This window comes from Cyclopterus lumpus, chromosome 5 (assembly GCF_009769545.1).
Source record: "Cyclopterus lumpus isolate fCycLum1 chromosome 5, fCycLum1.pri, whole genome shotgun sequence".
Lineage (NCBI taxonomy): Eukaryota > Metazoa > Chordata > Actinopteri > Perciformes > Cyclopteridae > Cyclopterus > Cyclopterus lumpus.
Genome location: NC_046970.1, coordinates 1695465 through 1711447, shown reverse-complemented (window position 1 = coordinate 1711447; position 15983 = coordinate 1695465). Strand labels below are relative to the sequence as shown.

General features: G+C 47.8%; 1 protein-coding gene across 1 annotated transcript; it reads right to left on the bottom strand.

The window, feature by feature from the left end:
* Nucleotides 1–2000: 2000 nt before the first annotated feature.
* On the bottom strand, nt 2001–15478 carry pcsk1 (proprotein convertase subtilisin/kexin type 1). The gene is made up of 14 exons (XM_034533173.1): nt 15086–15478; nt 13918–14022; nt 11373–11495; nt 8445–8591; nt 7627–7703; nt 6809–6897; nt 5937–6109; nt 5152–5364; nt 4969–5069; nt 4627–4860; nt 3623–3780; nt 3388–3521; nt 3135–3296; nt 2001–2652 (listed from the first exon to the last, which is right to left on the bottom strand). Exons 1-14 carry the CDS (start codon nt 15272–15274, stop codon nt 2200–2202), a joined length of 2358 nt encoding a protein of 785 aa, XP_034389064.1. The 5' UTR covers nt 15275–15478; the 3' UTR covers nt 2001–2199.
* Nucleotides 15479–15983: the final 505 nt, after the last annotated feature.

The following is a 15983-nucleotide window of genomic DNA, read 5'->3' as shown; positions in this document are numbered from 1 at the left end:
TGTGGAGGAGTATAATAGCATAAAATGGAAATACTCAAAGTTGTACGTTATTACAAGATAACCGTTGTACACCAGGTGAGTTGGCAGAAGCACAAGGCGATGACCTTCGGTTGACCTCAGACCTTATTCATAGTCCACGACCTTTCATCCTCTAACCTCAGACTCATGACCTGCTGCCACAGACTCAAACAGACTCGACACGCCACTTTGCAGTTTATTACGATAAATCTCTCTTTTTTTTAGGTATATCCATACAGAAATTGCAACATAATATGGGTTTGTGTAAAACACCTTTGGACGTCAGCCCAAAAACAATCAAAAACCATGAAGGAAACAGCACGCTAACGAATGGATAGATTACAGGCGAGGTCCCAAACGTCTTCTACTTCCTGTCACCTCGTGCGGGGGCGGGCAGTTCTGAGCTGGAGGATAGAGACTCTGCATAGAAGATTCATAACTATTCATGTCATAAACACGTACAATAGCGTCTGTAAATTGATCTACACCGCGTGGAGACGAGTATGCCAATGTCTTACGGCGTATACATCTATATTTAAGGCGTTCAAGATGAATGTGCTCGAAGGTTGCCGTGCAGAGCCCCTATTCTACCGAGTCAATGGACCCGCGTCAAATGAATAATACGTCATATTAATGCAATAATCTGTCCGGGCTTCCAGGAACTGGTTTGTTGTTGGCGTGTTGCAGATGTGAGTCATTTGCACATTCACGGAAATGCACGGAAGCTTTTTCCACGGCACAGATTTCTACAGTGTTTATTTGTAGTCATGGTTACTACGATCATTTGTAGTCACGGTTACTACATTAATTTGTAGTCATGGTTACTAAACTCATGTGTAGTTATGGTTACTACACTCATGTGTAGTCATGGTTACTACACTCACTTGTAGTCATGGTTACTAAACTCATGTGTAGTTATGGTTACTAAACTTATTTGTAGTTATGGTTACTACACTCATTTGTAGTTATGACTACACTTATTTGTAGTCATGGTTACTACACTCATTTGTAGTTATGACTACACTTATTTGTAGTTATGACTACGCTTATTTGTAGTCATGGTTACTACACTCATTCGTAGTTATGACTACACTTATTTGTAGTCATGGTTACTACACTCATTTGTAGTGTTTGAGTGAACCGTGCCACAAAAAGAAATAACCTGTTCGAGGGTTTGATACTGTATATATTATTTCCATAAACTATGAGGATCCTTAGAAAAATATTTCATTTGATGCAGCATTGTACTCGTACAAAATTAAACAAAGCACAAGAAGATAATTATTTTTTTACTTTGAATGTGTCGCTACTGAACGCCTCTTTTTTTAATAGTGTTTGGTACAACTATAAAGTCTGCATACTTTTATAGTATATAACCTGTCATACTCTCTATATATATATCTTAATACTTACAGAATATGATTATCTTACTCTCTTGAGCTTTGTTGACACCCTGAGAATAATCTTTTGTCAACACAGTTCAAATCGACTAAACATTTTAGTTTCATTTTAATGTACGCCGACTCTAATTTCATGACTTTACGTCAGTTTTCTTTTTTTTAAAGGATCAATCTGACCTCTAAAGCGAGAAGTTGTCCCATAATAGTGTGAAACAAGTCGAAAATAAAAACTACAGCACATAAAACTACGATTAGAAACAAACAAAATGATTCTTTTTAAAGTGAACATTTTTAGATGTCAATTGTTTTCAAAAGCACATTACAATCATTGTCTTTGTATAATATATAGATAATATATATATATATAGTAATACAAAACTTATATTCTAAAAGTGGCATGCTTGAGCAGGCAGTGAAGAGAAGAGACACGAGGCTCCTCCCCCTTTCTTATGATGCTTTCACTTCTACATGGAGGTGAAAATGTTGCAGGATAAATGGATGAATTGGCAAATGAAGGTAAAGAGATCAAATATGCAGCATTTGGGTGTGTGTGTGTGTGTGGGGGGGGGGGGGGGGGGGGGGGGGGGTATAGAAATGAGTTGAAGAGTTCTCTTTCCTGTATTTCTTCTCCTCTCCTCCACACCTCCAACTGCCAGATCCCTCTGCTTCTCCTCTGCTTCCCGACCAACACATTACCATGCTTCCTCTCCTCTCCTCTCCTCTCCTCTCCTCTCCTTCCTCTCCTCTCCTTCCTCTCCTCTCCTCTCCTTCCTCTCCTCCTTCACTTGTGGTCACCATCTATCATCTCAAACAGGGCCTGCAGCAGTCGGTCATCTCGGTGCCTGTAGGGCTTGGCCCTGTAGAAGCCGTCGGTGTAGTCGCTGTAGACGCTGTCCTCGGGCCCCTGGTACTTGTTTATCATGTCCAGGGCCTGGTACAGCGTCTGGGGGGGGAGTCGAGTCGCAGGAGGAGAGAAGCTCCGGCCCGGCTGCTGCTGCTTCCTCCAGGCGGAGGAGGAGGAGGAGGAGGAGGAGGAGGAGGAGGAGGAGGCCCTGGACGCCGGCTGCTGCAGGGCAGGCGTCTGCCTGTTGAAGGCGGTCTGAAGGAGACGCAGGAGGGCCAGGGAGGGGGAGAAGGGCGCGTCGGAGGCCGTTTTGGGCTCCTTCTCTGGGCTGGAAGGTGGGGAGGCTTGTTCAGTGTCAGTCTTTGGAGGTGGGTAGGCCTGAGTGGGCTCCTGTGTCACCAGACAGAGAGGAGGCATGTTAGATATGATCCATTAATCTATGTGAAGATAGACAACATAACTATTCTATTCTGTTTACTGTGCTGTCATTTTACATTTGTATTATATTCATTTAAATCAATACAATCCCAAAGCACCTGGACAGGGATCTATGTGTGTCTCTCGAGTCCGACACAGTGGATCTGAACGTAAACAAGGACTGTGATTGTACTTTCTGGGATGGAAAGTGCTGCAATTTCTACACCGATTACAAAATACACACTGAAATATGAACTGAAAGTCCACACTCGGACCTCGGACTTTGGGGATGTAATTATCTTTCAAGGACTTGAAAATAACCATTTTAAAATTCCGAGACTTTTCCAGGTTTTCCATGACCGTACGAACCCTGATATATATATATATATATATATATATATATATATATATATATATATCCCTTTCCTCTCTCTCTCCACCATGTTTGTACCCACCTCCATCATGTCGTCCATGCGCTCCACCCCCCGGCGGTCGTTCTGCACAGCGTTGTAGGGAACGTACACCCGAGACTTCTTCATGTGCTCCGGCTTCTCCGACGTCCCGTGAAGGATCAGCTTCCAGTTCAGAATCCGACCCTCGTTCTGCATGCGGCCCGACTTGGAGGGGAGACGATGAGGGTCAGGATCTCAGGATCTCAAGGAGTCAGACAAACAAGCCACGTGTGTGTGTGTTCTGCGTGTCACTCACAGTGTCTGTGATCTTTATGGTCCACGTGCCAGATGGATCTTCTCCCCACGTGTGGACGGACATGAAGTCCCAGTTCCTGAAGCCGTTAGAGGACGTGTCCCTCTCGCGCTCAGCCAGCAGCACCGTGCTGGTGCCTGAGGGGAGATCCAAAGAGACGGATCAGCCGTGAACTCGGCCGCTTCACTTCAAAATGTGTGTGTGTGTGAGTGTGTGTGAGTGTGTGCACGTCTCTAACCGGCCGGGGAGGTGAGCGTGATGTGCAGGTCTCCTCTCCTGGTGTACTCGATGCTGGCTTCCACCTGCACGTGCTCCAATGAGCGGACGGCGTTCTCCTGGCCCGCGCAGGCTTTGGTTGGGATCTCTATGGTGATGGCGCCGGCTGCTTTCAGCGCCCTGTTGGATGCATTAGAACGGCAGAGAGTGAGACACACACACACACACACACACACACACATGGAGTTCACATGTTCTCAGTCCTGTCTGGGAAACAGCAGCGAGGTGGAAATCAAGCGACCGCAAACATCACATAACGTTATTGTGACATAATTCAATGACAATCACAACATTCTGGAAATGTTTAGCACATGAGAAGCGTGCATAAGATGCATGAATGACAGATTTGGACATTCATTTGCAAAAAATCTGTTAATCCTCATCTCTCTAGACATGAATGAAAGGATTTCCGTGTTCGAGCCGCCTGAAAGCCGGAGAGGGTTAGACCGCTAAGCATGGAGGGAAACGGAGAGCCAAATCCTGGGGATTAGACGGGGATGGGGGAGGTGATGGGGGAACTGGGGGTCAGTGCCATCGAGTCAAATAATCCAAAAAGCAAATTGCAAAATGGAACGCAGCACTCAGTCGGGGGTTTTTGAGGAAAAAGTATCTTAGCTTAGCATTAGCCGCCAATCATCTCGGGTTAATAATCCACGAAGACGTTGAGTTTCTGTCCGACCCGTGACAGCTTTTGGATTTAGATATTTACTCCCATTGTTTAACAATTAGCATTAATTAATGTTCCGACGTGACGATTGACCTCGAATTCAATCAGCTGCAATCATGAAGAATTGTGATCTTTTTTTTAAGATGTATTATTTTAATGGTTCATTGCTTCAGGGAATAAAATGTTATAATATTGCATTGGGTCACAAAGTTAAACCAGGAGCATGCATACTAGTAATACATGAGATATGTTCACTGCGATGCGCAGCTACGTGTTTTCATCTCAAAGCGTCCACGTGCCTGGGCTGGAAGGAATCGTCCCTGACGATGCACTGCTTCTTCTCGGGCGCGTGCCGCCACGTGGCCGGCTCGGCCAGGTCCACCAGGGCTTTGGCGTTGAGGAGGCCGAAGCCGAAGCGGCTGTTGACCATCAACCCGGCTCCGTTCCTCTTCCAGCCCGGGTTATTGGCCAGAGGGTCGAACTCCGAGGTCCAGACCACGATGTGCTGCAGGTCCCTCCAGGTGAGATCCGGGCTGAGGGGGGGGGGGGAGACGGCCGAGGCCGATCGGGTGAGCATTCACTTTGATACAGATGCGTCAAACTACAATGAAGAACGTCACATGCAGATTGTGATTGCATACTTTTGTTCCAGTGCCAGGGCAAATATCCCAGCAGCCAGCGGGGCGGAGGCCGACGTCCCCGTGTGCGTCTGCGTGCACTCGTTGTGCAGATCGGCGCTCGTCTGAAAGCGAGCAGGCAAAGCGTGACGGGACGAATACGTTAAGATCACCTGGAGGGACGTGTTGAAAACTCCCGTCACTTACGATCCTCTGGTCGGTGTAGTCTCCACTGCTGTAGGCCGTGGCCAGCGTGGAGGAGCACTTCTCGGCGTACCAGGGGGACAGGCCCTGCTGGGAGGCGCTGCTGATGGACACGGTGTAGATGCTGTCGGTGTAGCCGTCGCAGTCGCAGTTGTCGCCCTGACGCCCCCCGTTGCCTGACGCCCAGACGAAGATAGAGCCTTTCCCACCACGGCCCTGCAGAGGGAGAGAGAGAGAGAGAGAGAGAGAGAGAGAGAGAGAGAGATGAAGACGATCACAAACACTAGATTTGTTGTCGTATCAGATGCCGTCTACAACAATTCAGCTGCTGCCATAATAATGTTATAGAAATAATAAATACGAGGTATTGGATGTCATACTTCAGGGTAACTCTCTAGCGTATGATGTCATACTTCAGGGTAACTCTAGCGTATGATGTCATACTTCTGGGTAACTCTAGCGTATGATGTCATACTTCAGGGTAACTCTAGCGTATGATGTCATACTTCTGGGTAACTCTCTAGCGTATGATGTCATACTTCAGGGTAACTCTCTAGCGTATGATGTCATACTTCTGGGTAACTCTCTAGCGTATGATGTCATACTTCTGGGTAACTCTCTAGCGTATGATGTCATACTTCTGGGTAACTCTCTAGCGTATGATGTCATACTTCAGGGTAACTCTAGCGTATGATGTCATACTTCTCTAACAACACATTGTCCTTATTGATCGTGTTCTTCCTATCGAGAGCAGCTCCCGTGAGGACCAGCCGAGTGTTGTCGTTTACCTTCTGGATGCCGTACTCGAAGGCCTTCTGGGCCAGGCGGCCCGGGCCCTCCACGGTCTTGCCGTCGTCGTTGGGTCCCCAGCTGGCGCTGTAGATGTCCACGTGGTTCGGATTGAACCCGATGGAGCTGGCCTCGATGGCGTCAGTCACGATCCCGTCCAGCATCCGGATCCCTGAGCGGAGAGGGGCAGGAAGGTTAGAGGTTTGTTTACCCCGTTGGCCACATGATTTTCATGAAACGTGGTGGACGGTGAAGAAGCCGTCACATTCTGGACTAACAGGGACACACCGTGACAGACGCACCATCAATTTACATGTTGCAGTTCACTAACTCATACTAACACGTGCACCAACGCAGCCTTAATCTAAAGGTTATGAATAACATAGTGTTGTTTTAGGGCGGCGACATTTGCCCCTAAATATTGCAAACCGGTGTCTGGGTGGATCAGAGCTCGGTAAATGTGTCACGGTGACATTAACTATCGGGTGTAAAATCTGATTTCCATCAGGAGATCTTCCCTCCCGGCCGACTATAAATAGAATGAATTAATTCAGGGATATGCAGCCACTAGCAACAGTGCTCAGAACGGAAGAGCTTGATTCATTCTCTTTTAGACTATTTCAAACCTGTGGTGCACAAGCACCCACCAAACCCATGTGTACGTATAATAATATGTATTATATCACTGGTGTAAAAACAAAGGCTTTCAGTGTTCATCTATATTATCAAACTGATCCCTCACAGCAGTGTGTTTTTATTTCTCAGTGTCTCGTCTCCGTTTGTGCAAAGAGGACCTGATTAAATTAATATCTAAACGTGAATGCTCAAAATACACAAATAGATATTTACACACCCAAAAGGAAGCTCTTACCTCCAACCTTGGAGTTGAACGCCACTCCGACGCCACATTTATTGTTGTCCGCCTGCATGGCGATCTCCCCGGCGCACCTGGTCCCGTGTCTGAGAGAACACGGCGTCATGCAATGCACACTTAATTAACCCCAATATTACATCTTGTAAACAAACATACACACATTTGTCTGTGCAGGAGATGCGTCGTGTTCTCCAAACGCTTCTCTTGCTCTCATTACGTCACAGCTCACTACGAGAGGCCGCGTCAGGCTCGAGGATCATGTTCATTCTTGTATAAAAGGTCACGTTTCAAACAGTAATTCAGATTGTGGCGACCGGGTCACGGAGATTATGGCTCTGCAATTATTCACCTGGGAGAAAAGGCTTCGAACTGTCGAGTACACTGATAACAAAAGAGCACGGGGCTGTTGGCGAGGAGTGTGTGTGTGTGTGTGTGTGTGTGTGTGTGTGTGTGTGTGTGTGTGTGTGTGTGTGTGTGTGTGTGTGTGTGTGTGTGTGTGTGTGTGTGTGTGTGTGTGTGAGTGAGTGAGTGTATGTGTGTGTGTGTGTGTGTGTGTGTGTGTGTGTGTGAGTGAGTGAGTGAGTGAGTGAGTGAGTGTGAGTGTGTGTGTGAGTGAGTGAGTGTATGTGTGTGTGTGTGTGTGTGTGAGTGTGTGTGACAGCTCTACTCTGAGGGTGAGTCATTAACTTCATGGTGAGAGGCAGTGAACTGAGTCTTCCGATGCTCGGCTTCTACGTTCAACTCATTTGTGCCGGCGTTCTGCTTATTAATTATGGGATGCACCCTGTAAAAATGGACCAAATGCCACTTCTCACTTGTTTTCGTTGGTGGAGTCGTATCTGGGGAACGGGTCGGGGTCGTTGTCGTTGAAGTCGAAGCTGGCTGCTGCATCCTTTGAAGACAACAGACAGAAAGAAGAGCCAATCAGTTCTCATGGAGACGCGTCGGTGTCAAGAGGAGACGGTGACGTCTCCGAGTAGTGAAACAACACACATGACTCTGAGGGTGACTTAATGCTCCTGTGTGGAAAGTCATGGATGTCCTCTGTTTTCTTTATGATCATTTCCTGTTGTGTAAAATGCAATTAAATAATAGGACATTTAGAACGAAAGCTTCCTTTCAGTTGCAGTTCCACAGCTTTAATATCCAATTTAAATCATTTTAGAACCGCTGATATTAAGTTATGCAAATGCACAGCGCTCATATCTCTTGATTGTTAAGGATGAGCCTCTTTGGTCAGCTCTAACTTCATTACAGTGGGGAGTGTTTCCCATCCTCCTCTCTTTCCCACAATCCCTTTCTTCCTCAGCAGCTTCTGAGAGCAACAGCTGTGTTGTTCAGGCTGTCAGAGTTCCTCTCAACACGAGGAACCGTTCAGTCATCGTGGCTTTTCATCGCTTTGTAATGATCTGCAGCTCCTTTCACATTCTGCATCCCTGAATGCAACGAGTGAAATGTGCATGCAGCTAAATACCCAATTTGGAATTAAAGAAACAGCAAAAGGGCTGACATAATCATACAGAAGATCTGATACTGTCTTGGCGAATTGCCTTGTGAGGTGTCGCCGGCAGCGTTGCCGCGGCAACGGCAGACCCAGACGACGGAGGCTGTCTCCATGGAAACGGGGTCTTACGTAGTTGGAGTAGATGTCCGTGTGGTTCCACTCCAGCCCGTCATCCAGCACCGTGATGACCACTCCTTTCCCCGTGATGCCCTTCTGCCACACGGGGATCACGTGCAGGTCGAGCTTCGGCAGCGAGGACGACCTCCGCGTGTCTTGCTGGAAGATACAAATACAACATTGTAATTGGAGCTAACAGTGTGTGTGTGTGTGTGTGTGTGTGTGTGTGTGTGTGTGTGTGTGTGTGTGCGTATCCCTTCATCTAAACAGGCTCTTTGAGCATTATCATGTTAAAAAGGTCGTCCGACGTCCTCCAGCTCCCTCGTGCCCGTTCTCCCTCTGACCTTTACGGAAAGTCATCATTTGATTGCCGGCTTGTCGCGTCCACTCCTCTGGCCGATTGAAGGCCGATTGCCACCAGAGGGTCCTGGTGATACCAGCTTCATGTGCCATGACGCCTCTCCTCAGTCTGGTAACGCCCAAGTTGCCTCCCAGTGCCCCCAGAGATGTGTTTCAACCCACAGATCCTCCGGCTCGACTCGCATTCTGTCTCCCCTGGTCGGATTAATTAGAACATCCATCTCCGAGGCTATAATATGACACGCAGTGAGTGGGGAGGGGTGCCGCGCCTGTTCTTTAAATGGGAAACCAGCCGGAATTGAACGGGGCCGATGCCTGTCGGCTCGGGGAAGAGGGTGATTCAGAGCTGGAGACGGCCGAGACTAAAAAAAGAACCCACTTTGCTCTTTCGCTCTTTGCGCATTATGCACAGACACTGCAGAGCGCCACCCCGAGACGTGACTCATCCCTGGGATGGATCGCTCTTCTTGGCTCACACTTTGACTCCCCCCCCCCCCACCCCTCCATTCTCTCTCTACATCTTGTCTTTACCTCTCTTTCTCTTTGGACAGCATCAGTTCCAATAGAACAGAATATTCAACGCACACAACAGATGTCACACAACCGGCGCCTGATCACAGCCTGCATGGTGTAACATCAAAATGAGTCACTTGTGGATGCTGCTGGCGGCTCAGGGGGCCGTGCACACACACACACACACACACACACACACACACGCACAAACACACACACAAACACACACACAGCAGCAGCTTACGCAAGTCTCTCTTCAGCTATCGCATGTAAAACGAGAGTGGACACACACGTCAGAGCACGAAGCACACACACACACACACACACACACACACACACACACACACACACACACGCACACACACGCACACACACGCACACACACGCACACACACACACACACGCACACACACACGCACGCATACACACGCACACACACACACACACACACACGCACACACACACACACACACGCACGCACACACACACACACACACACGCACACACAGGAGGAATTTCTAGCTATAGAAGTATGAGTCACTCCCTGATTAAATTATCGGGCTCCGGCTCGTGACAGATGAATGACACTCCATCCTCGTCACGCAGCTCCGCCCTCCCATTGACGTCATCGCTCTCGTTACATGTTTCTCTTGTGTGTGTGTGAGTGTGTGTGTGTCTGTGTGTGTGTGTGTGTTTGACAGCATGATCGCGGCGGAAGTGAAGAGGTGGCAGCTGAAACCTGTTTGCTTTGTCCTCGCCGGACTACGAGGAGAGTGAATCCCGATGCGTTGTGTGGCTCTTGATGTGGAAATACAGTAAGCGGCACTTTAAGGCCGATTCCATTAGTGTCATCATCCCTCATTGGCAACAAATGATTCATCTCAATTTGTTTCTCATTCCCCGCGAGCGTGACTCATGTTCGGTGAAGTGGAAGCGGAGAGAAGTGAATCTCTCTCTCTCTCTTTTCTGAATGTTTTACCATTTATTGTTTATTTCATGAGTTGAGTTTTAAATGTCTTGATTTTTCAAATCATTGTTCTACGTTGGTGTGAATAAACTGTATTGGTGTCACAGCACCATATTACAGTTTATTTATGGTGTTTAGAGCTGAAACCATTAATAAATAATCTATTGTTTAATCCACTTTTCTTGATAATTTAATATAAATTCGATCAACTTTGTGTGTATTTTTGCCATTTCGCATCATTATAAATTTGATATCTCTGGACTGCCAATTTTCAATATTTTCTGACATTGTAAAAATGATTAATTATTAATGGTAGATGAATGGATAATGAACATAATTGTTATAGTTGCAGCCTTAATGGAGTGACTGGGAATAACCACTGTAGCATGTGGTCTGGATAAAGTGTCAGAGGATGCACAGCTGTGACAGCCTCCTGTTGCCATGCACTCTGCCTCAGTGGGAGAACCATCCCATTCAGGGTGAACTGGGACTTCATGCGCGGCTCGACTCTCTTCCATCCCGCTGGATTATCTCCTCTCCTCTCCACACAGACTGTTCCCAATCTAGCAAATGGCTCTTTTGGCCCGAGCCTCTCCATAGCGTGCTATCGTTACATTGTTTTCACGTTTTTGTTTTTCCCACGTTTATGCATGTCTACGCACACGCATGCATGCACGATTAAAAGACTTAGTGAAACAGCCGTGTGCGCGTAGGAATGCACGTTGCTCTATGTCACATACACACTCGAAGGCCTCCGGCGAGAGGCCTGGGGTCCATGAGGACGCAGCAGAGTAGAGCTGTCAGGCACTTGCAGGCTTGTGGAGAGGCTCAGGGGAAAACAGAGCAGCTACGTGCACACAGGTACTGATACAACACAGGTACACAACATGGGACCAGTAGAGGGGAGATCCATCTAAATCTGTGGTTATCGGAGCTCTGGGAAGTCCACAGTGTTCAATTATGCTTCTATAAAAAACATCATCTCTCAGCAAGATTGATTAATTGTGGAGCCACCTGTTGGATTTCTCATGTTCTTTGTCATCCAATGCTTCATGTGCCGCTGTGTGTTGTGTGCGTTTGTGTGATTCGTGGTGACTCACCAGGTACCACTGCTGGTTCCACATGGGGTCGTCAAACAGCTTATCCACCGGGCAGTCCCTGCACTCGCCGAGGGACGCTCGCTTGTTGCGACGCTTCTCGTACTGCTGCTCGGCCCACAGCACCTGCACCCGGACGAGAGGAGAGGAGGCTTTACAACGAGACAGAGCAGGAGAGAGGAGGAGGCTTTACAACGAGACAGAGCAGGAGAGAGGAGAGGAGGCTTTACAACGAGACAGAGAAGGAGAGAGGAGGAGGCTTTACAACGAGACAGAGAAGGAGAGAGGAGGAGGCTTTACAACGAGACAGAGAAGGAGAGAGGAGAGGAGGCTTTACAACGAGACAGAGAAGGAGAGAGGAGGAGGCTTTACAACGAGACAGAGAAGGAGAGAGGAGAGGAGGCTTTACAACGAGACAGAGAAGGAGAGAGGAGAGGAGGCTTTACAACGAGACAGAGAAGGAGAGAGGAGGAGGCTTTACAACGAGACAGAGCAGGAGAGAGGAGAGGAGGCTTTACAACGAGACAGAGAAGGAGAGAGGAGGAGGCTTTACAACGAGACAGAGAAGGAGAGAGGAGGAGGCTTTACAACGAGACAGAGAAGGAGAGAGGAGGAGGCTTTACAACAAGACAGAGAAGGAGAGAGGAGGAGGCTTTACAACGAGACAGAGCAGGAGAGAGGAGAGGAGGCTTTACAACGAGACAGAGAAGGAGAGAGGAGAGGAGGCTTTACAACAAGACAGAGCAGGAGAGAGGAGAGGAGGCTTTACAACGAGACAGAGAAGGAGAGAGGAGGAGGCTTTACAACAAGACAGAGAAGGAGAGAGGAGGAGGCTTTACAACGAGACAGAGAAGGAGAGAGGAGGAGGCTTTACAACGAGACAGAGCAGGAGAGAGGAGAGGAGGCTTTACAACAAGACAGAGCAGGAGAGAGGAGGAGGCTTTACAACGAGACAGAGCAGGAGAGAGGAGAGGAGGCTTTACAACGAGACAGAGCAGGAGAGAGGAGAGGAGGCTTTACAACGAGACAGAGAAGGAGAGAGGAGGAGGCTTTACAACAAGACAGAGAAGGAGAGAGGAGGAGGCTTTACAACGAGACAGAGAAGGAGAGAGGAGGAGGCTTTACAACGAGACAGAGCAGGAGAGAGGAGAGGAGGCTTTACAACGAGACAGAGCAGGAGAGAGGAGGAGGCTTTACAACAAGACAGAGCAGGAGAGAGGAGGAGGCTTTACAACGAGACAGAGAAGGACAGAGGAGGAGGCTTTACAACGAGACAGAGCAGGAGAGAGGAGGAGGCTTTACAACGAGAAAGAGCAGGAGAGAGGAGGAGGCTTTACAGTGAGACAGAGCAGGAGAGAGGAGGAGGCTTTACAACAAGACAGAGCAGGAGAGAGGAGAGGAGGCTTTACAACGAGACAGAGCAGGAGAGAGGAGGAGGCTTTACAACGAGACAGAGCAGGAGAGAGGAGAGGAGGCTTTACAACGAGACAGAGAAGGAGAGAGGAGGAGGCTTTACAACGAGACAGAGCAGGAGAGAGGAGAGGAGGCTTTACAACAAGACAGAGCAGGAGAGAGGAGGAGGCTTTACAACGAGACAGAGCAGGAGAGAGGAGAGGAGGCTTTACAACGAGACAGAGCAGGAGAGAGGAGGAGGCTTTACAACGAGACAGAGAAGGAGAGAGGAGGAGGCTTTACAACGAGACAGAGCAGGAGAGAGGAGAGGAGGCTTTACAACGAGACAGAGAAGGAGAGAGGAGGAGGCTTTACAACAAGACAGAGAAGGAGAGAGGAGGAGGCTTTACAACGAGACAGAGCAGGAGAGAGGAGAGGAGGCTTTACAACGAGACAGAGCAGGAGAGAGGAGGAGGCTTTACAACGAGACAGAGCAGGAGAGAGGAGAGGAGGCTTTACAACGAGACAGAGCAGGAGAGAGGAGGAGGCTTTACAACGAGACAGAGCAGGAGAGAGGAGAGGAGGCTTTACAACGAGACAGAGAAGGAGAGAGGAGGAGGCTTTACAACGAGACAGAGAAGGACAGAGGAGGAGGCTTTACAACGAGACAGAGCAGGAGAGAGGAGGAGGCTTTACAGTGAGACAGAGCAGGAGAGAGGAGAGGAGGCTTTACAACAAGACAGAGCAGGAGAGAGGAGAGGAGGCTTTACAACGAGACAGAGCAGGAGAGAGGAGGAGGCTTTACAACGAGACAGAGCAGGAGAGAGGAGAGGAGGCTTTACAACGAGACAGAGCAGGAGAGAGGAGAGGAGGCTTTACAACGAGACAGAGCAGGAGAGAGGAGAGGAGGCTTTACAACAAGACAGAGAAGGAGAGAGGAGGAGGCTTTACAACGAGACAGAGCAGGAGAGAGGAGAGGAGGCTTTACAACGAGACAGAGCAGGAGAGAGGAGGAGGCTTTACAACGAGACAGAGAAGGAGAGAGGAGGAGGCTTTACAACGAGACAGAGCAGGAGAGAGGAGGGGAAGCTTTACAGTGAGACACAGTGAGCGTGCACAGAGCAGGACGTGCTAATGGAGAAGAGTGGCCACGCACCCGGTCGTCCTCCGACAGCCGGCGGGTGATGTGGCTGGCACTTCGTTTCATTCTGCTAGGATGGTTGCGATGCTTGAACAAGAAGTGGTCTTCCAGGGCCCCGATCTGAAGAGAGAGGAAATGACATAACAACTTATTGATGCTGAATCCTGTCGCACAGATCTAGAAACAGTATTACATCTCACAAAAAGACTCAGGAATTCAGTTATAAAAATAAAAAAGTTTAATTCAAATGGTGTCCTCGCTGCACTGTTGCATCTAAATGTCTGCCTCTATTTCCTCTAAGATACACGGTGGGCTTTAACTATTACGTGAATGGTATCTGTTTACTAGACATACCGTATTTTATTTTATTATTTTAATTATTAAAATAAAAATAAAAACAAAGCACAATAGGGGCCTACAGTTGTTCTTTGCTTGCATCTTTGGGGAAAGTAAAGTCTTTACATCCACACTCGTGCAAAGGACTGATGCTAAGTCCATTCAATAGTTATATTTAATAGCATTCTCTATTTTGATGACATCTATAGCTCTTGTTTTTTTTTGGAGGCTGATGCTTTCATTGTAAATCGCTGAGGACAACAATGTCTTCTATAAAACCTGAATATCTGTGTGATTGTGTTGCTGACACAGCTGATGCCTCAGTATCCATGACATCTCAGTTAATCATTGATGTTCAGAGCAACAGCTTTCACATTATTGAGCTGTCCATAACTAATGTGTTTGTTTAGAAGAAGACCCGGTGGTACTGAACATGGATATGAAAAGCAGAGTTATCAGAAGTGTGTAAACAATGAGTCATGTTGATTAAATCCTCCACCTTTGATTCATCCTGCTGAACATGTACAGTGAGCTGTATGGCGATCATAAAGGGAAAGAGTTTCCATCCTGATTGATCAAGCAAAGCCTGATAATTGACTCACACATATCGCCTGCAGCTGCATGGTGCTGAAGGCTGCAGCCTCATTAACATTTCTTAATTAATTTGTGCTTTCATGGTTTCTGTTTTGTTGCTGTTAAATCAGCTGTTTGATTCTCCCAGTTTGCTTTGATGTCACTGCAAATACAAAATATCCATCGAAACGGCCAGAACACGATGTAATTATAATTATAGATAGAATTACATCGAAAGGCTTTTATAGTTAAAGTCTAAACATTGCTCGCCTACCTGTCGGACCAGCTTGTAGTCCAGCTCCTTGGCGATCGCCTCTGCAGCCGCCAGTCCGCCCGGGATCTCCACCGCCCACTCGTTCAGGTACTGCCGGTCCACGTACGGGGACTCCGGAGACCGGCAGACCGCGGAGGAGAGGACGGCGACGAGGAAACACATCACCGCTGGACGACATCTCACTTCCATGTCAGAGGAAATTATACCAGATGAGAAAATAAATATATATTTATATATCTGTACAAACGGCTTGAATGCTCCAGAGAAAGCAGCCACAAGTCCGAGGTATAAATGTTCTGAGGTGATTATGAATAAATCTCCTTGTTCTCTGTTCCTAAAGAAACAGCTGGCTGAGATGGAGGGAGCGAGAGAACTGCGTTATTGGCTGGCGGAGGAGAGGAAACACTAGTGATGGGGAGGGCTGGTGTGTGTGTGCACTGTGTGTGTGCACGGTGTGTGCGTGTGCACTGTGTGTGTGTGTGCACGTGTGCGTGTGGCCGCGTACGCACCTCAGATTACGAGGGCTCTGACGTCAGTTCGGCGTCTACCTTCCGTAAGAGGAGAGTTCGAGTCCTTGAGGGAGAAAGTCTGAGAGGGAGGAGGCGGAGACCCGACTAAAAATACCCCGTTTGTCCCTCGAGCTGCTGGGAAGAAACACAACAATACAACGGATCCCAGAACAGTGCTCATGTACATGGACGAGCTTATGTACATCTATGAGCTTACGTATAAGTACATGTGTATCGGTACATGTGTATCGGTACATGTGTATCAGTACATGTATCAGTACATGTGTATCGGTACATGTGTATCAGTACATGTGTATCAGTACATGTGTATTAGCACATGTGTATCAGTACATGTGTATCAGTACATGTGTATTAGCACATGTGTATCA